This window comes from Hirundo rustica, chromosome 23, assembly GCF_015227805.2.
Source record: "Hirundo rustica isolate bHirRus1 chromosome 23, bHirRus1.pri.v3, whole genome shotgun sequence".
NCBI classification, from domain to species: Eukaryota; Metazoa; Chordata; class Aves; order Passeriformes; family Hirundinidae; genus Hirundo; species Hirundo rustica.
Window position 1 is genome coordinate 6,840,026 of NC_053472.1, and position 24,095 is coordinate 6,864,120.

The 24,095-nt window shown below is 48.5% G+C and overlaps 3 protein-coding genes across 5 annotated transcripts in view; all 3 read left to right on the top strand.

Moving 5' to 3' along the window:
* KMT2A (lysine methyltransferase 2A) overlaps nucleotides 1-19,751 on the top strand; it is a 40,616-nt gene extending 20,865 nt beyond the window's left edge. For 2 of the 3 annotated variants that reach the window (XM_040085301.2, XM_040085302.2), the window contains 22 exons: nucleotides 68-252; nucleotides 832-1,005; nucleotides 1,789-1,899; nucleotides 2,147-2,220; nucleotides 2,718-2,911; nucleotides 3,216-3,322; nucleotides 3,461-3,598; nucleotides 4,111-4,269; nucleotides 4,560-4,677; nucleotides 4,757-4,835; nucleotides 5,086-5,246; nucleotides 5,871-6,056; nucleotides 6,665-10,961; nucleotides 11,273-11,353; nucleotides 11,862-11,926; nucleotides 12,312-12,482; nucleotides 13,047-13,121; nucleotides 13,384-13,558; nucleotides 13,944-14,051; nucleotides 14,483-14,566; nucleotides 14,946-15,075; nucleotides 15,440-19,751. In XM_040085301.2, the coding sequence (XP_039941235.1) occupies nucleotides 68-252; nucleotides 832-1,005; nucleotides 1,789-1,899; nucleotides 2,147-2,220; nucleotides 2,718-2,911; nucleotides 3,216-3,322; nucleotides 3,461-3,598; nucleotides 4,111-4,269; nucleotides 4,560-4,677; nucleotides 4,757-4,835; nucleotides 5,086-5,246; nucleotides 5,871-6,056; nucleotides 6,665-10,961; nucleotides 11,273-11,353; nucleotides 11,862-11,926; nucleotides 12,312-12,482; nucleotides 13,047-13,121; nucleotides 13,384-13,558; nucleotides 13,944-14,051; nucleotides 14,483-14,566; nucleotides 14,946-15,075; nucleotides 15,440-15,715 (7,148 nt within the window). In that variant the 3' untranslated portion in view covers nucleotides 15,716-19,751. The remainder of the gene's footprint in view (nucleotides 1-67; nucleotides 253-831; nucleotides 1,006-1,788; nucleotides 1,900-2,146; nucleotides 2,221-2,717; nucleotides 2,912-3,215; nucleotides 3,323-3,460; nucleotides 3,599-4,110; nucleotides 4,270-4,559; nucleotides 4,678-4,756; nucleotides 4,836-5,085; nucleotides 5,247-5,870; nucleotides 6,057-6,664; nucleotides 10,962-11,272; nucleotides 11,354-11,861; nucleotides 11,927-12,311; nucleotides 12,483-13,046; nucleotides 13,122-13,383; nucleotides 13,559-13,943; nucleotides 14,052-14,482; nucleotides 14,567-14,945; nucleotides 15,076-15,439) is intronic. The other variant, XM_058423416.1, reaches the window with a different exon arrangement.
* A 251-nt stretch (nucleotides 19,752-20,002) lies between these two features.
* Nucleotides 20,003-21,150, top strand: TTC36 (tetratricopeptide repeat domain 36). Its single transcript, XM_040085175.1, has 3 exons — nucleotides 20,003-20,159; nucleotides 20,405-20,593; nucleotides 20,663-21,150. The coding sequence occupies exons 1-3, from the start codon at nucleotides 20,054-20,056 to the stop codon at nucleotides 20,929-20,931; spliced, it is 564 nt and encodes a 187-aa protein (XP_039941109.1). The 5' UTR covers nucleotides 20,003-20,053; the 3' UTR covers nucleotides 20,932-21,150.
* A 387-nt stretch (nucleotides 21,151-21,537) lies between these two features.
* On the top strand, nucleotides 21,538-24,002 carry TMEM25 (transmembrane protein 25). The gene is made up of 6 exons (XM_040085099.2): nucleotides 21,538-21,739; nucleotides 21,824-22,108; nucleotides 22,346-22,636; nucleotides 22,710-22,994; nucleotides 23,095-23,181; nucleotides 23,281-24,002. Exons 1-6 carry the CDS (start codon nucleotides 21,655-21,657, stop codon nucleotides 23,352-23,354), a joined length of 1,107 nt encoding a protein of 368 aa, XP_039941033.1. The 5' UTR covers nucleotides 21,538-21,654; the 3' UTR covers nucleotides 23,355-24,002.
* Nucleotides 24,003-24,095: the final 93 nt, after the last annotated feature.

A 24,095-nucleotide genomic window follows, 5' to 3' on the forward strand; every position in this document is an offset into this window, starting at 1 on the left:
AAGGATTTTTCCCTGTATCCTTCAGTAAAGCAGTTCAGATGGTTATCTTGTCTTATTTTGTCTCCAGATGAAATGTATGAGATACTCTCCAACTTGCCCGAGAGCGTTGCATACACTTGCATTAACTGTACAGAGCAGCATCCTGCAGAATGGCGTTTGGCACTGGAAAAGGAGCTGCAGATTTCGTTGAAGCAGGTTTTAACAGCCCTGTTGAATTCCAGGACTACCAGCCACTTACTGCGGTATCGACAGGTGAGCTGGAGTCTGCACGCTCTTGGGGTTACTCTGGCTTGAAGTGTACATGGCATTCAGTTGAGTCGTTGCGGTGTTGCTGTGCCTCATACTACAGCAGTGTCTGCATTGTACTTGGAACATGTGCTGTGATTTATTTGTATTTTTTCTTTCTTTTGTTGATTCCTTTGGAAGCAGAGAAGTGTGTATCTGTGATGCAGCTTGAGAAGCTGAAAGAAAAATAGGGTAAAGTTCTTCAAGGAATGGGAGGATTTAGCTCTGTGATGATGAAGCTGCTTTTCTGCCAGAACAGGATCTTTGTCTTGAAATATGCACTCAGAAATAAGACTTCTGAGCAATGAGTTTGATGCTTATGCCTGATGGCTCTGTCCTGCTGTACACCTTACAGGTCTCAGCAGAAAGCTGGTTAAGAGCTTTTCTTTGTTGCCCCTGCATTTTTGCAGAAATTGAGAACTTGGGTCTCCTTTCCTTCACATTACTGAGAATCATTGGACCAATAAATGGGCTTGGGAGTGTATTGTCAGGAGCAGCTGCATTTCAGTAGGTAACGTCCCTCTGTCTTGTTGCTGGTGTTCACAGGCAGCAAAACCGCCTGATTTAAATCCTGAAACGGAAGAGAGTATCCCATCCAGGAGCTCTCCTGAGGGTCCCGATCCTCCTGTCCTAACAGAAGTCAGTAAACAGGAGGAGCACCAACCTCTGGATCTGGAAGGAGTGAAAAGAAAAATGGATCAAGGAAGTTACACCTCTGTGGTAAGTCAAAGTTCGTGTTCCGCTGTATTACTGGACACTGTGAATTGCTTCATCACTTACGTTCATAACTGAGCAGCTTAAGCCTTTTCTTTAGGAACAAGCAGGTTATCATGCTGCTAAAAACAGATCTGGCTGGTGCTGGTTAATATTGGTCAGACACAAGTAATTTACACTTTTGTGGGGCTCTCTCTAGCCAGCAGTGGTACTTTGTTAGACCTCATTTGCTCTTAGTCAAACATTTATGTAGATAAATGTTCAGGTCATCCTGAACATGCAAATTCTGACTGAAGGTCTGGCCAAAAAGCCCTGATGCAGTCAGTTAGCTGGAAACTAAGGATTCATGGGTGGAGGGATCATCTCTTCAGGGGTCATTTACAGAAAATGCTAGTGTTGACCAAACCAGTTCTCTTTGCATAGAGCAGCCTTTTCCTCTTTTTCTCCTAGACGATTTGTAATCATGGGGAACACAGTATATTGCAAAGTGCTTGGCAAATGTTGTGGCACCAGATTTTGACCAAATCCGTATGAGACAGCCAGTTCAGCGGATTTAAAACCAATCAGCAGTTAGCTGAAGTGAACTGTTGTGGATGTAGCCAGCCAGTTTACAAATGTAGAGGGCTGCTTGCTTCTTCACAGCCAAATTCCCTTTCTGCTTTTAAGTTTATGCTCTGGTTCAGTCTTGCAGTCGTCTGAATGTTCACTTGATGCTTTAAAAAATTAGTGGGTGGTATAGCTGTGCAAAAGACAATCCTGTTAATGTGCAGTTTTGTGGATTTCTTACAGTTGGATTTTAGTGATGACATCGTGAAGATAATTCAAGCAGCCATTAATGCCGATGGTGGGCAGCCAGAGATTAAGAAAGCCAACAGCATGGTCAAGTCCTTCTTTATTCGGGTGAGCTGGCCTACAGTTACTTTGAAATCTGCTTGGTATGCTACAACTGCTTGTTGATATTGGAGTCCAAAGGGCCACCACATTTAGCCTTGCTTAGGTCTTTCCAGGAATAAAAAAATACATTGTCAGACTTGTTAATGTTAATGAAGTGTTACTAGTTGTGCGTTTACAGTACATCTTGGCTGAACGTCTTTTAAGTTTTTGGTATGTTGTCTAACTTTTCTAATGGGATGTTGTTTTTCTTTAGCAAATGGAGCGTGTTTTTCCGTGGTTCAGTGTAAAGAAGTCCAGATTTTGGGAGCCAAATAAAGTAACAAGCAAGTAAGTAATTGTTCTGTACCCAACTGCGACACCCTGCTGTTTGCCAGCTGGCCAAGCAGAGCGTATTGAAAGAGCCCATTTGAGGGGTTGGAATTTCTGGTTTTCCTTTTTTTTCTCCTTTTCTTTTTTCCTAAGAAGTTATGTAGTAACTCCATTCCCATATTTTGTACACACTTCCTTGTTTTAAGCAGAGTAACCAAAATTCTTAATTAGAACTAGGTGTACCGTGTGTTGGCTTGTCAGTCCTGACCTTCCTTCCTCTCCTTCTTTTCACACCCCCATTTGGGGACAGCCCTCCTGCATCTGTTACCCTTTAAAGAAGTAGATAGCCACATCACAAACCTTAAAATGTGGCTGGTGGGGAAACATGTTTGGGCTGTAGGTAATTAATGGAGTTGCTGCTGGGGGGCAGATGTCGGTTAGGCAGGCCCTGGTAAGCAGAGCGTAAGGACCTCGGGTGCAGCCAGGTGTGACACTGACTCCTTGCTGCATCCCAGCAGTGGTATGTTGCCGAATGCGGTGCTGCCCCCATCGCTCGACCATAATTATGCTCAGTGGCAGGAGCGTGAAGAGAACAACCACACTGAACAGCCCCCTCTGATGAAGAAAATCATTCCAGCTCCAAAACTCAAAGGGCCTGGAGAGCCGGATTCACCAACTCCTCTACATCCTCCTACACCTCCCATCTCTGGTAAGAGAACCGATGTCAGGATTGCCAATCTCAAACCGAGAAATGCAGCTGTCTTGGAGACCTCTGTGACTGGCCTGAAACCATTCAGAGGCAGTAACATATGAGATGTTTCTGTGACGAGCTTGGACCCAAGAATGCTTTTGCACTCACCTTTTTTCCCCCAGAGTGAAGGTTGTGCAGAGGCTGATGTGTGCTTTGCTTTCCTAGCTTGCTATTGAAAACTCTTCTACCCTCTTGACTGACTGATGAATTTTTGCTGCCCTGAATTTCAAGAATAAATATTGTTCTCTCTTTTAACTCTAAGGCTCTGACAGAAGCAGAGAGGATAGTCCTGAACTGAACCCGCCTCCGGATGTGGAGGACAACAGGCAGTGTGCATTGTGCCTGAAATACGGTGATGACAGTGCTAACGTGAGTATTTGCCCCATTCCCCTTTCTGTAGGAGCCCATTTAAGCAGTGCTGTAGATTTGGTGAATAGGCTGGATGGGTTTTGTGCATTGTTGTGTCATCTAGAACATCTGAAAAGAACATGTCCCTCTGTTCTTTAGGATGCTGGACGTCTTCTGTATATTGGCCAAAACGAATGGACACATGTGAACTGTGCTTTGTGGTCAGCAGAAGTGTTTGAAGATGATGATGGTTCTCTGAAAAACGTGCATATGGCTGTGATCCGGGGAAAGCAGCTGGTGGGTACCAGCAAAGAACACTTTGTTAAACTTAATGCTGATTTAGAATCATAAGACAGGAGCCCAGCTGAAAGATGCCTTGTGTGCATTTGTTCTTCTCTGTCTTTTCCTTGCAGTATTTTTTAACCCTAAATATAGTAGAACTGACTGAAGGTATTTGGAAAGTTATTTTATCCTTGCTCAGTTCAGAAATACTGTGGAGACCAAGTGAAGCTTGCAAATGTGAGGATTGGATATGAAGCACAAGCAGGAAAGTCTGGGAGAGGCCTAGAAGAACCAGTGCACAAATGAAAAAATTGTTCCATGTGAGGGATTCTTCTTCCTCTCACCTCCTCCTCAATGTCTCTCGCTTGTGTGTGTGAGTCACTGTAGTGAAATGGTGCAGCATTGAAGCAGGAGATAAAACATTACTCTAAACTTCTGTCTGTGCCAAAAAACCCCAACTGACAGCAGCAGTGGTAGTTGGTTTTAGAAGAGATTAAACTTTTGGTTTTTTCTTTTTGCTTTTGCAGAGGTGTGAATTCTGCCAGAAGTCAGGCGCCACAGTAGGCTGCTGCCTCACTTCCTGTACCAGTAACTATCATTTCATGTGCTCACGAGTCAAGAACTGTGTCTTTCTGGATGATAAGAAAGTTTATTGCCAGAGGCATCGTGACTTGATCAAAGGAGAGGTAAGGTTCTTCTTTCACTCTCTGCCTCACTCTCTGAAGGTGGGGTTAGCCTGTAACTGAGCACCTTTTAGAAGTTTATGTTTAATGTGTTTCTTGATAACAAGGGCTGGACCACATTGCTCTTGAAGAGAAGTCAGTGATGCAACTGGTCTGGGGAAGTTTGGCTAGTGGTGCTCTGTGGTGGTTTAAAAACCAAAAGACCAAACTGAGGATCAAGTAGGACAAACTGCATAGCATACATGTTGGGGGTTCCTTTAATAACCAAGTAGTTTTGTTGGTTCTTGTTCCAGGTGGTTCCTGAGAATGGGTTTGAGGTTCTTAGGAGAGTTTTTGTGGACTTTGAAGGGATCAGTTTGAGAAGAAAATTTCTTAGTGGCTTGGAACCAGAGAACATCCACATGATGATTGGTATGATCTCGTCTCTGGATACTTGATCCGCCTTTGGTGCTGGAACCTGGTTCACAGAACTGTTCCTCTCTCTGCTCAGGTTCAATGACGATAGACTGCTTAGGAATTCTGAATGACCTCTCAGACTGTGAAGATAAGTTGTTTCCCATCGGCTATCAGTGAGTATAAGCTGTTTCAAGATTGGATGCCTTGCAGTGTATTTCATGTCAAACAAGCACTGAAGTAACATATGGGAAAATTTACTGTAGTTTTTCCTACACTATTGAGAAATCTCTGATTAAGCCGGGTGTGCAGTGTTTTCTGCCAGGAGGGCTTTGGACAATGTGGTTTTGAGAAATGGAAAATTTAGAACAGAAATGAGGTTTACTCAACTGTTGAGTAAATTGGTTTGTTTGAATTGTCTTGCAGGTGCTCCAGGGTGTACTGGAGCACAACAGATGCCAGGAAGCGCTGTGTGTATACCTGCAAGATCATGGAGTGCCGACCTCCGGTCATAGAACCCGACATCAACAGCACTGTAGAGCATGATGATAATAGAACAATTGCCCATAGCCCAGTTCCCCTTACAGGTAATCTTGTAAGGACTTTGTATAAATATATTCTCTGTATGGTTTTGCCACAGTGCATCTCTTAAACCAAATCTCTTAAATTTGGACTAGAATCCAATTCAGGCTTCCATGTTACAGTGTCTTAAGACTTTAAGTTCCTGGATGTACTGCTGACTTTGAAAACTTCAGCCAAACCCGGTTGCAGGGATGGTTCCTAGTCTACAACTCTGAGAATTTTCTAGTGATCTACAACTTCAAACTGAGTTTGGAGTGTTGGTCTGTAATACGGGGGTTGTTCAATTCAATGTTGAATAGTTAAATTGTGCTTCTGTGTTTCCAAATTGCTTCCTTGTATCCAAGGGTAAAGCTGTGAAAGGTTTTTAAAATGTTTATAGTCGTTGTAATTGTTGACATAGGATCTTCAGCTCCATAAATATATAGTGGAATTTCATGTGTAAGATGAGCAATTGCTACAAGTATTTGAAAATGTTCTTACAAGAAGAAACCAGACATTATATTTGTGTTTATTTAACAAATACCCTGATAGTCCAAGTGGAACATGATAGTAGTATATACTGTATCAGATAGTAACTTTTAGAGTTCAGTCATGGCTTATACTGTTGCTTCTCTTTTACACAACAATAGAAATTCTACCGAAAGACACCCGAAGTACACCTGAAATTGTAAACCCACCATCACCAGATCGTCCCTTGCATTCTCAGACCTCTAGTTCCTGTTACTATCCAGTGGTCTCAAAAGGGCCCAGGATCAGGGCACCAGGTTACCCATCCGCACAGAGGTCTCCTGGCTCGAGGCCGTTACCCTCTGCAGGTATTTCTAGTGCTGTTGATTTTGATTGAGGTTTATTTTGGAAATATTTTTGGTTTAGTTCCTGTCTTTCTTTACTTCTTTCAGAATGAGGTGTTTAGTTTACTGTTTCTAGAGAAAGCAGTGAAATGGCAATAAGTTGAGGAGAGGAAAGTTCTAACATTACAGAGTAGAGATGGCCTGCAGAGAAATGTACAACTAAAACAAACATTCCTTGGGAGGAAGAAGAGGCAGGATTTGCGCCATACAGTAGTAGTGAGCCAAAAGCACTGTGTTACCAGTTAGGGACTTAATATCTCAGTCAGTATTTTTTCAGAGAGAATCAGAAATATAGTATTGTAATTCAGCATCTATTTCTGACTAATATTTTCTTTCAAATTGGTGTTGAAAATTCACGTCTAGAGTTGAGCTACCAAACCCCAACATACAAACTTAATGAACCCTGGTTGACAGTATCAGGTTTTTAACACCTATCTAAAATATCAATACTGTGTTTGGGTGAGAAGTTTTGCTGGGTTTTAATGTCTCATGTTTTGTGTGAAGGGATTTGATGTGCATTCATTTTGAAGGTCTAAGATCACCTGACAGTCTTCCTTGCCTTTGTTTCTCAGGAAGTCCTACCCCAGTGACCCATGAAATAGTGACAGTAGGAGATCCTTTGCTATCCTCGGGACTTAAGAGCATTGGTTCTCGGAGACACAGCACCTCTTCTTTGTCACAGCAACAATCAAAACTCCGGATGATTTCCCCTACACGAGCTGGGAACACTTACTCCAGGCACAGTGTGTCTTCAGTTTCCAGCATGGGGGCCTCTTCAGAATATGAACCAACTGTCAAAAGTACTGACCGCTTTGTGGGGTCAGTGAGCACAGGTCCTCCAAATGCTCCAGTTCAAAGTTGCTCTACCACTTCAGGCTCCCAGAAAACAGTGACTACAACTGGAAATAAAACTTACCAGCTGGATGCATCTCAGTCTACAGATGGGAAACACTCCAGCAGTTCAGATTTAATAGCCAAAGGTGCACCTTCTAAGGGAGAGAAAATTAAAACCTCAAAGGATCCAGATTATTCGTCTCATACTTTTGTTTCTGGAGGAAGCTCCAAAGTGTCCACTCAGCCAATTAATTCATCAGGCGCAGAAATGAATAAAGTAGGAACCTTTCAAGAGTGTTCAGGATCATTTTCTTCTAAGGAGGCAATACCCTTTCCACCTTTGCTTCAGAGAGGCCCAAGGAAAGACAGAGATCAGCACATGGAACCTTTACAGACAGAGAAAACAACAGTGGCTGATGAGATGGATGCAAAAACCTTGAAGGCTGCTGGAGTAAACAATAGATCTCCTGCAGCAAGCGAGCAGGTAGTAACTGCCCCCAGAGATAAACGTCAGAAAGGCAAAAAGTTAATGAAAGACAGTTTTAAAGAGAAGCATTCCTTGAAATCTCTTACAGAGACAGGTCAAGCAGTAGGCAGTGATGAACTGAAACCAGACTTTGGCAGTCAGGGTTTGGCAACTGAACAAATTAACCAGAGGTTATGTAATAACATTCCTGCTGAAAAAGCTGGTGAGAAGTCTCCATCTTCACAAGGACCATCTAAAGGATCTGCAGTGCAGGTTGAAGCAGCCCCTAAGGAATCACAGGCACCCAGGAAACGCACCGTAAAAGTCACTCTGACTCCTCTCAAGATGGAAAGTGAAAACCAGCCTAAAAATGCACAGCAGGAGAGTGATGCTGAAACTCAGTCTGCAGGGGCAGACCTGGCTGCTTTGGCAGAGCCCTCCTCAGCTTCAGAAAGCCCAGAAGAGAACCCTGTAATTCAGGGAAGTCCAAATGAAGCACCAGCACAGGAATCTCAGAATACCACATATGAAAATTTGGCCATTCAAGATAACAGCTTGATGCTTCAGGATGGTGCTAAAGCTCAAGAGGAAGGCTCATACAAGCGGAGGTATCCAAGGAGAAGTGCTCGGGCCAGATCCAATATGTTCTTTGGGCTGACTCCTCTGTATGGTGTGAGGTCCTATGGAGAGGAAGACATTCCCTTCTACAGTAACTCAGCTGGCAAGAAGCGAGGGAAGCGATCTGCAGAAGGACAAGTGGATGGAGCAGATGACTTGAGCACATCAGATGAAGATGACTTATACTACTACAATTTCACAAGGACAGTGGTTTCCGCAAACACAGAGGAGAGGCTCACATCCCATAGCTTATTTAGGGAGGAGGAGCAGTGTGATCTTCCAAAAATCTCACAGCTAGATGGTGTGGATGATGGAACTGAAAGTGATACAAGTGTTACAGCAACAACCAGAAAAGTCAGCCAGGTAACTAAAAGGAGTGGCAAAGAGAATGGGACAGAGAACTTAAAGCTGGATAGAACTGAAGAAGCTGGTGAGAAAGTGCAAGTCACCAAGTGCTCCACCGTCCACAAAACCGACCCCAAGATTGATAACTGCCACCCAGTGAGCAGGGTTAAAGCTCAGGGTCAGGACTCTCTGGAAGCGCAGCTGAGCTCCTTGGAAACGGGCCGCAGGGCTCATGCAAGCACGCCTGCTGACAAGAACTTACTGGACACTTTCAACACAGAACTTCTGAAATCCGACTCTGACAATAACAACAGTGATGACTGTGGGAATATACTCCCTTCTGACATCATGGATTTTGTGCTGAAGAATACACCATCTATGCAGGCCTTGGGAGAAAGTCCGGAGTCCTCATCATCTGAACTCCTGACGCTTGGAGAAGGTTTAGGTCTTGACAGCAACCGTGGCAAGGATATGGGTTTATTTGAGGTGTTCTCCCAGCAGCTGCCCACCACTGAACCAGTGGACAGCAGTGTCTCTTCCTCCATATCAGCAGAGGAGCAATTTGAATTGCCACTGGAGCTTCCTTCCGATCTCTCTGTTCTGACCACTCGCAGCCCTACAGTGCCCAGCCAAAATCACAGCAGGCTTGCCGTCATTTCGGAGTCTTCACTTTCCTCCTCGGGAGAGAGGTCAATGCTTGCATTGCCTTCCACAGAATCTGGGGAGAAGAGGGTGACAGTCACAGAAAAAACTGCCTCAGGGGAAGGCGATGCAGCTCTCCTGAGTCCAGGGGTAGACCCAAGCCCCGAAGGACACATGACTCCCGATCACTTCATCCAGGGTCACATAGATGCAGAGCATATATCCAGCCCAGCCTGCGGCCCTGTCGAGCAAGGGCATGCCAGCAACCAAGATTTAACAAGAAACAGTGGGACTCCGGGTATCCAGGTGCCAGTATCACCCACCGTTCCTCTCCAGAGCCAGAAGTATGTGCCAAACTCCACTGACAGTCCTGGTCCCTCTCAAATCTCCAATGCTGCAGTGCAGACAACACCACCCCACCTCAAGCCAGCCGCAGAAAAACTTCTGGTAGTTAATCAAAACATGCAGCCACTGTATGTCCTCCAAACTCTTCCCAATGGTGTCACCCAAAAGATACAGTTAACCCCTTCTGTTAGTTCTGCACAGAGTGTGATGGAAACCAACACTTCAGTGCTGGGGCCCATGGGGAGCGGGCTCACACTGACCACAGGATTGAATCCGAGCTTGCCTCCATCTCAGTCATTATTCCCTCCCACAAGCAAGGGTCTGTTGCCCATGTCCCATCACCAGCATATACATCCCTTCTCCACACCTGCTCAGACAGGCTTCCCACCAAACATCAGCAGTCCTTCACCAGGTCTTCTAATCGGGGTGCAGCCACCCCCTGATCCTCAGCTCTTGGTGTCTGAAGCTAGTCAGAGGACAGACCTTGGTACTGCTACTTCTACACCAGCTGCTGCCCTGGGCAAAAAACGGCCCATATCTCGTCTGCAGTCACGGAAGAACAAGAAGCTGGCTCCTTCTGGAACCCCTTCTGCTATCGCTCCTTCTGATATGGTCTCCAACATGACCTTAATTAATTTTGCTCCTTCACAGATTTCTAACCACCCGCTGGATTTGGGAACCATCGCGAATTCAACATCCCATAGAACCGTTCCCAATATTATCAAAAGGTCAAAGTCCGGAGTCATGTATTTTGAACAAACATCTTTGCTCCCGCAAGGTGGGACCACTACTGCAGTCAGCACATCTCCCAGCATTATTGGTGCAGATGCCAGTCACCTCCCAGCAGGGCCTGTATCAGGCCTAACGTCGAGTTCCTCTGTGCTGAACGTCGTATCCATGCAGGCCACAGCAGCCCCTAGTACTGGTGGGTCAGTTCCTGGTCACGTTTTGGGACAAAGTTCAGTAACATTAACAAGCCCTGGATTATTGGGGGATCTTGGTTCGATAAGCAACCTCCTGATCAAAGCTAGTCAGCAAAGCCTTGGTCTTCAGGAGCAGCACATGACTTTACCACCAAGTTCTGGGATGTTTTCTCAGTTGGGAGCATCTCAAACTCCATCTACGGCAGCCATGACAGCTGCATCAAGCATATGTGTTCTACCCTCAGCACAGACAATGGGCATGACAGTTGCTCCATCGTCTGCTGACCCAGAAGGCTCGTACCAGCTTCAGCACATGACACAGCTTTTAGCCAACAAAACCGGGGTTACCTCCTCCCAGCCGGACCTTAGCACCGTTTCGGCAACGACGCAGTTGTCAAGCTTTCCACCACTGGTTGATGTTCCAAACAATACCGGACTCGAACAAAGCAAGGCTTCCTCATCAGTGATGCATGCCAATTCAGCATCCCCAGGAGGCTCCCCATCACCTGGTCAGCAGTCTGCAAGTAGCTCTGTGCTGGGTGCCACAAAAATGAAGCCAAAAGTCAAACGCATCCAGCCATTGTTAGACAAAGGGAATGGAAAAAAGCACAAAACTTCTCACGCATGGGCTGGTTCTTCTGAAGCTCACGTTCCTGAAAAAGGGGCTGTTGCTGTACCCCAGGTCTCGGCTACAGGGTAAGAGGAGAGTTTGGTTTTGCTCATCCCTGAGGTTTCGTAACAGTATGAGAGAACCTTGCACTAGTTTCTCCAGCAAATTTTGCAAGTCAAGGCAAATTGTGAAGTGCAGCTTTTGATTCTGATGCAGTGCTGGAAGTGTGATCTGGTTCTCTGTATCTTAGGAGCTGTTGTTTCTACTTGTGTAATTCTGTGGAACTGCTGGATCCGTCATGGCAACTCCCAGTGGATCCATTCCTGCTTTCCAGTCTCATTTATGGCACACATGGGTTGGCAGATATTTTGAATGTTCCCAAATCTTTTTCTTCCAGGACTCCTGCTGTGAAGGTAGATGCGCAAGATGCAGCCAGCGTGGATCAGCCATTGCAGAATGCACGTGGGCTGTCTGCAGGGTAAGGGATGAGCAGACCTTTCTATGTGATTTTGCTTGCTTGAGCTGAAGGGCATTTGTATGGAGAATGCAGGAAGTCTGGCATTCCTAGTTAAAATGCGTGGGGAGCTTTCAGTGGGGAATGTACGGTCACATTTAGATGCAATATGGAACCATTTTGCATTAAGCTGCGTGTAGTTGTGGGAAGCTCAGTGCCTGCTGAGGAGATGTTCATTCAGCAGTGTCTGTGTATTGGCCTACACCTTATTCCTGAGTGGGACTGACACAGAAAGCTTATTTCACACAGGCTGTGTGAAATCAGCCTGCTGCCCACAGAGTGATAGAGGCTGCAAACAGAAATGCTACTGAGTAGAACCCTTTTGTTTGTTCATTTCCAACTGAACTGATGGCAGAACATTTGATCTGGAAAAAGGTTCTTGTATCTGGTTAGGACTACTGCTCAGGGTTGATGAGGAAATGAGGCAGGTTGTTAGCTGTTTTTCTACATGTTCTCCTCCTTCCCTCCCAAGGCAACTGGCTGTGGTCCCTGAACCTCAATCAACACAGAACTCAATAAATGAGCAAGAAAATGCAGGTATGTCACTTCGTAAAAAACACCTAGTCTCGGAATTCTCCAGCATTGGGAAAGTGATGTTTGAAGATTTGATTTTTATGTTTGTTTTTCTGTCAGGAAAAGGGTCAGAGTTATTAGCTTGTGTTATCCTTGCTATTACAGGGAGGAAGGGTTCATTTGCTATTTGTAGATATTAGACAAATAGTTTTGCTCTGTTTTTAGTTTGTGATAATTTCAGCACTTCAGATTTCACACTCTTACTGCAACACACTCTAGAATTTTTTTTCTTGGCTGGATTTGCTGGTGAAAAAGCAAGTCAGTAAGTTATTTTCAGTTGTGGAACACCAGGTGTAAAAACATCGTTCTTTCCAATTCCCATCTTCTTGCTGGCTTCTGTCTTTTCTAGGCTCAAAAGCTCTCGAGGAGGAAGAGAGCACTTTCAGCTCCCCTCTTATGTTTTGGCTTCAGCAAGAACAAAAGAGGAAAGAGTGTCTTGGTGAGAAGAAACCAAAGAAAGGCTTGGTTTTTGAGATCTCTAGTGATGATGGTTTTCAGATCTGTGCAGAAAGCATTGAAGGTGAGAACCAAGCAGTGTTGGTTGTACTGGTTTTAGCTGTCCTTACTAGAAGTAAAATTACTACTTCTGAGGACCTCTTATTTGCTTTATTTATAGATTAAAAAAAAAAAAAAAAAAAAGAGAGAGAAAGAGAACAACCTGGAACAATCCTAGTTCCTGATAATATCTGGATTCTCTTTTGTATTTTTATTTTGCAACATAATATATTCAGTGACCAATTGTATATATATATATCTCACTATATATATAGTGAGACATATCACTGACCCATTTTGTTTTATCAATTGACCAATGATATTGAACCATAGTTTGTCAAGAAACAGACATTGTGGATCACACAGTGGAGTATTGGGTGTCCAGACTTTTCCTCCAGACCTATTGCTGAACACCATGTCTTATGCCAATGTGAATTTTCAAGAGGATGAAAGCAGTTGGATCCAAGGATCTTAATTTATGGCTTGTGGAAAGTTGGAAACTTCATATTCTCCAATTAGTTTATTTAAATATGAGTATCCCAGAACGTGGATACTGTGTCACCATTTGTCATCTGTGTGTGTGCTGCAGATGCCTGGAAGTCACTGACTGACAAGGTGCAAGAGGCCCGATCGAACGCCCGCCTGAAGCAGCTGTCCTTTGCAGGTAACAGCCTGCACTGAACGTGGGAGAGCAAACAGATCTTTCTGTGAGGGTCTTAGAGTCCTAGTAGTTCCAGTTAACCTGCTGTGGGCTTTATGGAGGGTAATTTCTTCCCAGTGGAAGGATTAGAAACTCAGAATGCGATCGCTAATACAGTGCTGCTGTGACAGCTCTGTGGTGTCCCAGCTCTTTGTGACAAGCTGCTATATCTTTCTGCTCCAAGTCTGCACTGATAGTGTTTATTGTGCTCTGTTTCTCATTACAGGTGTGAACGGTTTGAGGATGTTGGGGATTATCCATGATACTGTTGTGTTCCTGATAGAGCAACTGTACGGAGCAAAGCACTGCCACAATTACAAGTTCAGATTTCACAAGCCAGAGGAGGCCAATGAGCCTCCTTTGAACCCACATGGCTCTGCTCGGGCCGAAGTCCACCTGAGGCAAGTGTGAGCCTTGTCAGTATTGGGGTTAACAGCGCTTTGGCTCCGTAACTAGTGCTGTGGCAGGGCAGGAGCAACATCTCTGCAGCACTAAAGCTCTCAGTTAAATATTAACAACTGGCACATGAAAATCAACCATTTAGCATCTTCAAATTCTGCACATTTTCCTGTGCCACTTTGTGGTCATTTAGCTGGCTTAATAAAGCTTTCCTGGCTGGGGCTGTTACTGGAGGTTCTCAGAACCTGCTGTGTGGACCCTGATGCACAGGGCTTTTAGAGAAGGCAGAGTTGGGCAGGTGTGAGACAGGAAACATGTCAGACTGTTGTGGCAACCACATTTATTTTCAGTCAGTAAAAAACTACCTTTGCTCTCTTTAAATTGCAGGAAATCTGCATTTGATATGTTTAATTTCTTGGCGTCTAAACACCGACAGCCACCAGAATACAACCCGAATGACGAGGAAGAGGAAGAAGTGCAGCTGAAATCAGCCCGGTATGCAGCAGGGCTTAAAGGTTCAAAGGGGAAAATTATGTTGGGGTGTTAAAGTGAGCAGATCTGGCTTAGTCAAGGGTTGTGTGCTTTGAGGGGTATTTAAACATTGAAAGCTGCCAAGCACTGCCAGACACAGAGGTGACTTCTGCAAAAACAAGAGAAGTGACAGCTGAAGGTGACCACCAGACCAGTGTGCTTTCAAATGCTTCTTTTCCTTGCTAATGTATAACAATCTGATGAGAATTTGAGGAGGAAAGGGAGGAAATTATCTTTTACATATATATATGAAAACACTGCATTAATTTTGATTGTGTTCTCTGTAGGCTGCAGTGTCTCAGTGTATAAATTACTCCATCTTGGAAAGTGCCCCATAATACATGGCACGGAGTCTCAAATACAGGTCATCACTTAGCAGTGCCTCTTTGTTCTAGGAGGGCGACCAGTATGGATCTGCCAATGCCCATGCGCTTCCGGCACTTGAAGAAGACCTCCAAGGAGGCAGTTGGGGTCTACAGGTACAGTTTTGCTCTGGTACCATTGCCTATAGCATACGGGAAGGTGGAAACTGGAAACCACCTATGAAGCCAGACTGCAAAATCGAGGGGAAAAGCAGGCTTGGGGCTTTTTCCCTTTTCCTTCTCCCTGCCCAAGTTATGTATTTGAAAAGTAATCCTCAGCACAGACCGCTTGTTCCTTGCTGGCTTTACCATGGCAATAGCCCAGATATGGGCAGTGACCTGTTGATGTGCTTGTTAGTGTTCCCTTAGAGAAGGGTTAACAGTACCACAGTGGTCCTTGTCACAAGCAGCCTGTTTCTGCAGCCTTTGAAATCTGATGTTCTTGAGCTTTGCTTGTCTCATTTGAAGTAATTTGCTTTTTCTTGTTGCCTTTTAGGTCTCCTATCCATGGTCGGGGTCTGTTCTGCAAAAGGAACATCGATGCAGGTGAGATGGTGATCGAATATTCAGGCAATGTCATTCGCTCCATCCTCACTGACAAACGAGAGAAATACTACGACAGTAAGGTGAGTTTTGGGCTTTTTTAGATGTTCTTAAAGAGTTTGGGAGAGCTAGAAAATGGCTGAGAAGGTAGGACAGGCCTATATGAAAATAGTGTTGGGAACATCTCAGATTTTGTTTACTGACTTCTTGGGTTATTTTCGTTCTTGCTGGAGCTTGAGAGGCACTTCTCATTTCATTCTGTGGTCTGGGCAGGGTCTCAGATTAGTCTCAGTGAATGTGGGGATGGAATGATTCAGGCGGGAGTGCGTGAGGCCCAGTGGAGAGAGGCTGTAGACACTCCCTCCAAGCAGTCTCAGAGCTGGGCTGTCTGCTGGGGCGGCTGTGCTGCCCTGCTTGCACTAATCCTCCTGTGTCCTCCCTGCGTAGGGCATCGGGTGCTACATGTTCCGCATTGACGACTCCGAGGTGGTGGATGCCACCATGCATGGGAACGCGGCCCGCTTCATCAACCACTCCTGCGAGCCCAACTGCTACTCTCGGGTCATCAACATCGATGGCCAAAAACACATTGTCATCTTTGCCATGCGCAAAATCTACCGAGGGGAAGAGCTCACCTATGACTATAAGTTTCCCATTGAAGACGCCAGCAACAAACTGCCCTGTAACTGTGGTGCCAAGAAGTGCAGGAAGTTTTTAAACTAAAACTTCCATCAGCTGCAAGTGAGCCCTGCAGAGCCTGGGGTGAACCAAAGCTTCGAGTGAGCCCCTCCCCGGCCACTCGGATGGGACAGAGAGGCCGGAGCAGGAGTGAAGATGGACTGGGCTCAGGGACCTGAGACTGGCGGCTGTGTTTGTCCGAGTCCACATCTTCATGTCTCACATGTGCACACTCACCCTTGTGAGAGACATGGGCGGCTGGAGAAGATCCTCAGCATGGTTATGTTTTTGCTATTCTCATCTCCCCCCGCCTTCATATTTGTTTCTCAGCGTGGGGCTAATGAGTGGGAGCGGAGAGGGGAGGTCACCCCATGCCCAGGCACAGGGCAGCAGTCATGGGTCGTGTCCGTCTCTGTCTCCTGGCCAGAGCTCTCCTTCCTGGGGCTGAGTCAGTGGTTGGGTAGCGCAGTATTTGAGCTTGCCTCCTGGGGAGAAGGCTGTGCCTCATCGGCAGCCCCCTGGGACTGCGTGTCTGCAAAACACTATGTGTGAGTGGGAGTAGGTGTGCCACCTGCACAGGGCTCTGTGGCGCAGCGGGGCTGGCTTCGCTGCTCAAGAGGAGAGCAGAATGGAGCAGCCCACAACTGGACACGAGAAGAGTTTGGCTAGCCTTTTGCTCTGAAATCCCTGCCTGAGAGCAGGGAAGCTCCTGCCATTCTTTGGCGAAGCGGGCTTGTGCCAACAGTTGGGGCACTGTAAATATTTGCCAGCAAAGGCTCCCATTCACCAACACTCCCCCTCCACAGCCATGTGGGAGGGAAGTGGTCCTCTGGGTCCTGTCTCCAGCAGCTGGCTTCCTCCTCTGTCCAGCGAGCTCCTGGTGCAGCCAGCCAGTGTGTCTCAAGGAAGCGGACAAAGATCTCTAGCGAGAAGGGGAGTGCAAGCCAGCCCTGGCCTTGGCCACACACGGTTGCAGAGCAGGAGCTGGGAAGGACTGGTGTGGGGGCACCCACTCTGCTTTGTTGTGCCACAGTGTCCCAGGCCTGTGGGGGGCAGGCAGGAGAGTGACCCTGCAGCCAGGTGCCTTGTCACGGTCAGTTGTCTGGGTGTAGTCATGTTGTGTTCCCCAGAAGACACAGCAAGGGCACCGAAATGGAGCCAAAGTTCTCTGCAAAGGCAAGGCCAAGCACCAGCCGGCCTCGTCCGCGCAGCATCCCAAAACACATATAGGAAACGCGTGAGGCATTGGCACAGAGGCCAGGTCTGAACAAGTTGAGGGACGCCACTGTCCTGGTTGGAGCAGTGTGAGTCCTCCTCCCCGTAGGGTCTGCCCTGTGTCTCAGAGCAAAACCAGAGAGAGACAAATGAGAGACCCAAGCCTGATGGTGACAACATTGGATTCTGCTCTGTTCTGTTTACAGTTTAGTATTTAAGGTTTTATAAATGTAAATATATTTTGTATATTTTTCTATGAGAAGCACTTCATAGGGGAAAGCACTTATGACGAGGCTTTTTACAGTGGTATTATCCTAATTTAAGAGAATCTCTTTTTAATGATTTTTTTATTTTCATAGGATGGTTCTAGGAAATACCGGCTGGACACAGTCTGAGCCTTTCTCCAGTGGGGGGGTTGCTTTAGTTTCGTTTTCTACTCTTGTTCTGCCTTTTTGACTTCAGTAACTGTCTCCGGGAGGGTTGACTGGACCTTAAACTGTATTTGCCCATAAGGATGGGGTGGGAGAGAGGGCTGCCCAGCATGGTATGAGTTTGGCTCTGTGGGAGGACAGTGTGCGACTCGGGCAGAAAGTTTGATTCTGCCTTGCCCGCACTGGTATCCTGCAAGAGTTTAAAAAGGAAGAGCAAAATAGGATGAGACCTGACCCTTGATACCTCTTTGCCGAGCAGCCAGTCTGAGACACACACCTCCTGCCACAGTCTGTCCTTCAAAGGCAGATTGGTTTTTCTGCGCAGAAAGGAAAGCAGAAAGCGCCTTCGCTTTTCCAAGCTTTCCTAGTGGTTAGCTTACAGTCGTTACAGGAGCCACTCTTCCCGGAGCTGATGTATCCGAGGGCTGCTCTGAACCGGCACTGGCAGTTGGTGGGGAAGGGACCAGGAGTGCCTGTTGACTCCCCAGGTCTCTCAGAGGGGCATCCCCCATCCACACCTCTCTGGTCTTGAGACTTCTGCCCTGAGAAGGAAAAGCAGCGCTCGGAGGTTCGGAACCTGCCAATTTCCTTTTGTTATTGCACTGTGTGAGAATAATTTGTTGGTAACTGTTGAAAGCAAGGTCACATTGACGCTGCATTTGTTACTGAGATGATTTGATGCACTGACAGTTTGGGAACGCACATACTTTGAGGAGCCCTGAGAATGCCCACCCAGGGGATCTGGGCCCCATGGCCCCGGGCACAGCTGCTCTTGGCCCTTTTCCTTCAGTTTCTGACATGGGGCGGGGGCATAGCCCTCGCCATGGCAAAGCCCCTGAATTTATCCCAGAGCTCAGCTACGCTTTCTCAGCCCCGTGCTGCTGCCGCCTCCTGATTTCCTGGCTGCAGGAGGAGGTTCCACTGGGAAGCGCTGCCCGGAGCCAGCCCACATGGGGAGAAGTGGGAAGGAGGGTCAAGGGGAGTGCTGTGCCTCAGGAGTCCCTCAAGATCCAAGTGCCAGGCAACCTCCTCCCGCCGGGACCAGCCGAGCCAGCGGGCTGCCCGCTTTGCTGCTATTCCCGTTGCGGCTGCCTGGGCAGGAGCCGCTGTGGCCAGTGAAACTGTCTGTACCCCCAGGGAGCTGCACCTGCAGTGGCCAGCCCAGGCTCGTGGGGGAAGTGGCAGCAGGTCTGGGGCAACCAGGGCAGCTGAGCCCACCCGCCCTCAGCCTGGGCTGGCCAGGAGCACCCAGCTCCCCGTGTATGAATGTATATTTTATAAGGACTGACACAGATCATGGTATCTGAAAATACTAAAAAAGGAACCTTAGGGCGTTTTTGGGGTTTTTTTTGTACAAACCGACATGTTTTTTTTAAAGGAGAAGCGGGTCATTGCAAAGGGCTGGGTATCTTTTCTTTCTGGTTTTCTTTCATTTCAAAGCAATATCAAGTTCTTCAGCAGGATGGTCTGTGCAGAATCATGCCATTCACCCATACACTGGTCCACTCTCAACACTTGCAAATTTTTTTATAACTATAAATACAATATATATAGGAACTAATATAGTAATGCACCGTGTAATGAAGCCTAGTTCAGTATCGGTTCATGGCTTTTAATTCTCTTTAACACTATAGATAAGGATTGTGTTACAGTTGCTCACGGCTCTGGGAAAGCCTTGCTGCTCGTTCCCCACCGGCAGCCAGGGCCGGAAGCTGGGAGCGGGTGGCTCTGCCTTTCCTGGCCCTTCTTGTTACAGTCAGTACTTGTACAACTTGGTTTCTTCCTTTCCTTCCTCTTGTTTTGGTTATGAATGTTGGGGTACCACCTACATATAGGGAAAAATGTGCTCTGTGCTTTCCTGGTATCTTTTTAACAAGGTACAGTAGCTTCGTCTATCAGCCGAGAACTATACTTGTGGTGTTTCTTTTATTGAACTTACAGTCTCTTTAGTAACTACAGGTAGGTGAATAATTGTTTCAAAAAAACAAAAAAAGAAAAAAAAGAAAAAAAACCTCTGCAAAGGCAAGGTTATGTTCTAGAAATACATTTCTTGACAACTTATCATGTATAACAAAACTTCTTTTTTCTTGTGTTCTTTCAATCTACTGGTTGTTTGGTTTTTTGGGTTTTTTTTTTTTTTGGTTCTGTTTTTTTGGGGTTTTTTTGTTTGTTTGTTTGTTTGTTTGTTTTAAGAGGAAACATGTCTAAAGTACATCAGTGTTAACTCCCTGCCACAGGGAAGAAGGAAATACTTTAATAGTTAAAAAAAAATGCTGAAAGCTCTGCAAAAGACTGAATGTAAAAATAAAAAGTGTACATAGTTGTAAAAAAAAAAAAAAAAAAAAAAAAAAAAAAAAAAAAGGAGTTTTTAAACATGTTTATTTTCTATGCACTTTTTTTTATTTAAGTGATAGTTTAATTAATAAACATGTCAAGTTTATTGCTGCAGAGGGCTCTCTCCATTTCTTCTTGAGAACTGAGGAGCTGCTACTTCTCCAGGACACTCACAAAGCATGGGACTGCACAGGGTGTTCAGTGAGGGGCCCTCAGCTCCAGTACTGGTGTGCAGGTCACCTTGGGCCGCTGTTGGGGGGCACTGGGCAGGCGGTGGGGCCTCACACCCAGACTGTGATAGGACGAGGCAGGGTGAAGTGGGGCCGGCAGTGTAAACATTAACGGGGCTGTGGCAACCTGCTTGTGCCTGCAGCCTTGTCACAAGCCTTGGTGACACAGCAGCATGGCCACGGCAAACGACAGGGCTGTCCTGCAGACCATCTTTAACCCCAGCACCCCTTTTGGGGATATCCCAGGGTTGGATGAGGAGGAGGACGTCCAGGATGAAGGTGAGTGATGCTGCACCAGGTTCTCTCTGGAATTGCCAGCAGGGTACCCATGGGTCAAGCAGGTGGGCAGAGAAGGGGGTTCTGCAGGCTGGGAGCAGTGCCTGCTTGAGGCTGGACATCAGCACTCTGCCCTGTGTCTGTTTCCTTGAGGGACAGGAAATGTAGGGTGGCAGTGGGACGGGGCCCCGTGGGTCGTCCTGTTGCCTCCACTTCCCAGTCAAAGTCTCCCATTTACACTGCTGTAGTGGAAGCTTTTCCGTTGGAGCTGCTGGATCAAGCCCGGGAGCTGGAGCTGCAGGGGGTTTCTGCGGCTGAGTCAGGAGATATAAACACGGCCCTGGAGCGGTTCAGTGAGGCCATTCGCCTGCTGCCCGAGCGCGCCTCGGGCTACAACAACCGAGCCCAAGCCCTACGCCTGCGCGGGGACGTGGCAGGTGAGCAGCGCAGGTGCGGCTGGTCTCTCGGCATCCTTGGCCCCCACCAATCCCTCCCCTCGTTGTCAGGAGCCCTGCAAGACCTGGACGCTGCCATACGCCTCAGCCGCGGCTGCGGGCGTGCCGCCTGCCAGAGCTTCGTGCAGCGCGGCCTCATCCACCGGCTGCAGGCGCGGGACGAGGATGCCCGGCGGGACTTCGAGCACGCAGCGCGCTTGGGCAGCGCCTTCGCCCGACAGCAGCTCGTGCTTCTCAACCCCTACTCTGCGCTCTGCAACCAGATGCTCTGCGAGATGCTCGGCCGGCTGCGCAACCCCGATGGCACTGGAAGCGACTGAGATGGGCAGGAGATGTGCCAGGCAGCGAGTGGGCTGGGTAGAGCCGTGCCCCTGAGCTGGCCCAGGCAGACATGTCCTGGCGGCCAGAAAAGGTCCACCTCAGGTGCCAGAGCTTCTGTTCCTCCCCCTGGCTAACAGCCAGGGACTGGAAAGTACCAAAGCACCTTGCTGTGTTTGTCTCGCTCTGCTCCACCCCGAATAAACCTCCCTCTGTTCCCAGCACCTGGGCTCTGCTTGTGACATTGCAGGCATTGCGGTGGGATTCCCAAGAGTGCGCAGCCCCGGTGAGATGGGTGGCCCGGTGGGTGCAAATCTGGGCCTTCTTCCTGGAAGAGGGGAGATTGCGGCTCGGGGACGCGCACACCCTGCGCTGGCTGGCAGTCTCTGGCCGCTCTCGCAAGCGGCAGGAGGGATCCCGCGGCGGCGCGCAGCGATCCCGCTCGGGGAAGGCGGGGCCGGGGGCCGGGCGAGAGGGATGAATGCTCGCGGCCGTGCTGGGCCCGCCCCTGCGCCGCAAGCACGGCCCTGCGTGCCGGGGCCCAGGCGCAGAGCCGCACTGCAGAGTGGGCTGGACACAGTAGCAGCAATGCTGCAGGTAAGGTGCAGCCGGGCCACGTCCTCCGACCCTGCTGTGCGCTGGAACACCGGGGCCCAGCGTGGTGGATGCCCCCATGTCCCTGCTCTAGCTGCCTCTCTCCTAGCGCTGAGCACGGCTGATATAACATGGGGTGTTCCAGGCGCTGGCCGGGGGCTACCCTTGCCCTCCTGCTGCTACTGGTGCTCAACTTCCCGGCGCTCTGCTTGGCAGGTGAGGCTGTGGTGGGGGTCCGGTGCCTGACTCCCGGAGCAGGACCCCTGCTGCATCTCTGATATGCTGTGGGCTCTCTGGCAGCACTAGAGGAACTGGACCCCACCACTGACGAGCAGCCGCGAGCAGTGTGCACCCTGCAGGAGAGGGAGAGTCGTATCTTCACCTGCTGGGTTCCCCAGCCAGTCCCTGGTGCCACATTGGCCTGGTACCTCAACGGTCAGAAAAAGGAAGTCAACCTCTCGACTGCGGACACTGCCAGCATCCTCACCCTCACCGGCCAGCGCTCTGACCACCAGCTCAACTGCTCCCTGACCAACCCGACCTCCAATGAGACCTACAACACCTCCATCCTTCTCAATGTGCAGTGTAAGGTCTGCGGTGCTGGCCTGCTCCAGACTGGGATGTGGGGAGGGCGTGTGGGGCTCCCATCCAGCTCAGGCAGCACCTTAACCCACATCCATCACAGCCATAGCAGGGCAGCATCTTGTCAGTTCTGTGCAAACAAGGTAGACAAGCGTTCCTGGACCCAGGCAAGACAAATCCTGCTCCTAAATTTGCTGCTCCCATCCCTCCCACCCATCTCATTGCCTGTTTTTTACCCAGATAAGCCAGAGATCCTGCAGAAAGACACCCACTACCAGCAGGTCGAAGGTGCTGGCCTTTTCCTGGTGCTCTTTGTGCTGGTGCAAGCCAACCCACCTGCCAGCATCACTTGGGTGGACCAGGATGGGCATGTAATGGCCAACACCTCCAAATTTCTCCTGCTGAGTGCTATGAGCTACCCAGGGCTGGCCAACCACTCACTCCACATCCATCTCAGCTGCACAGCTGGAAACCTCTCCGCCAGTGCAGCCAACGGTCTGGGCATCACCACTGCCTCCCTCCTGCCCACAGGTAACTGTTGAGGGGTGGGCATGGTGCAATGGCCCCATGGAAGGGTGCTGAGGGGTCTGCCCTGCCCGTACAGGTCTGCTGGATGCCCGTGTGGAGCTGCCTGTCTTGGGTGTTGCTGTTGGAGCAGCCCTGGCCCTAGCTGCCCTGCTCAGCCTGGGCTCCTGTGCTGCCTGCCTGGCATGCCACTTGCCCAAGCTTGTGCAAGGTCCAGGGCAAGCAGGAGGGAACAGCCCACCCAGCCAATGCTCCCACTGCAGCAGCTCTGAACCCCCGCAGCCCCAGGGCACACATCTGCCCCGCCAGACCCGGTCCCTGCCACCCAACCTGCGCCTCAGTGACCTTGCACAGGAAGATGGAGGTAAAACCCCGATGTGCCAGTGCAGCAAGACATGTGGGGCCCCAGGTCCACCTAGATGAGGGATAGATGTCCTGGCTCTCATCCTTTTGCTTCTCTGCAGCTTCCCCCAAGGATGCAGGAGCCCCTGCTAGGGGAGAAGAGAGCACTATGCTGGGGCTGGAAAACTCCCTGGTCCTCAGCAAACTTGGTAAGGGGAGCAGGGGGGCAAGCAGCCCCAAAATGTGTTGTGGGACATGGAGCTGCCCCCGTGGCTGCCCCAACAGTCAGTGAGTTCCTTGTCCTGCAGGTTTTGTCCAGCTCCCAGTGTCCGGGCGTATCTACAAAGTGCCCAGCATGAGCAGTGATGAGATCTGGCTGTGAGCTGCAGTGTGGTGCCAGTGAGCCAGGGCTGCCTGGCAGCAGCTGAGGGTGCCAGGAAAGCCGTGATGGGAAGTGAGAGCTAACCAGCCCCAGCTCTGTGCTATGCTATGCAATGCAGGGCTTGGGAGCTGTGCTGTCAGCCAGGGCATGGTTTTGTGTAGTCCATGAACTTTACCAATATTGTTATAATTAAAATGCATCAAAGCTGTTTATAGCCAGGCTCTAGCACTGCGATTCCTCCTGGGGTAAAGCCAAGCACCACCTTTGCTTTAGCAGGTTTGTGACTCTCTGCATGATCCTCTTTGTCCCTGTCCCTGCTGCTGTGGCAGATGGGTGGAAGCTCAGGTGAGCAGGGGCTGGGGAGAGCCGTCCCAACAGCAATAAACCGAATTCAAGCATCTGTGTGGTGCCGCACAGGTTACTTCTGCTTGAGAGAAGCCTAAGGGACTGTTCTCAACAGGAAAGGGGGTTCAATAATAAGGAGCAGAGGAGATTCAAGATCTCCAGGTCAGAGCTTGCAACACCCTGAGCAGATCTGAGTGTTGTGTCTGAATGTGGAATTTATTCCTGTTCGCTCCAGCCCTTGTAGAGTGTGCTCAAGGAGCTTCTGCTCTGCAGCACCTCTGGCACAGAGAGCCTGACACTGCGAAAGGCTGGTTTAATGCTGAACTCCTTGGGAACAAGTCAAAAATGGAGCCATTAGGCAGCTTCTGCAACAAATATGGTGAGTCAAGCCTTACT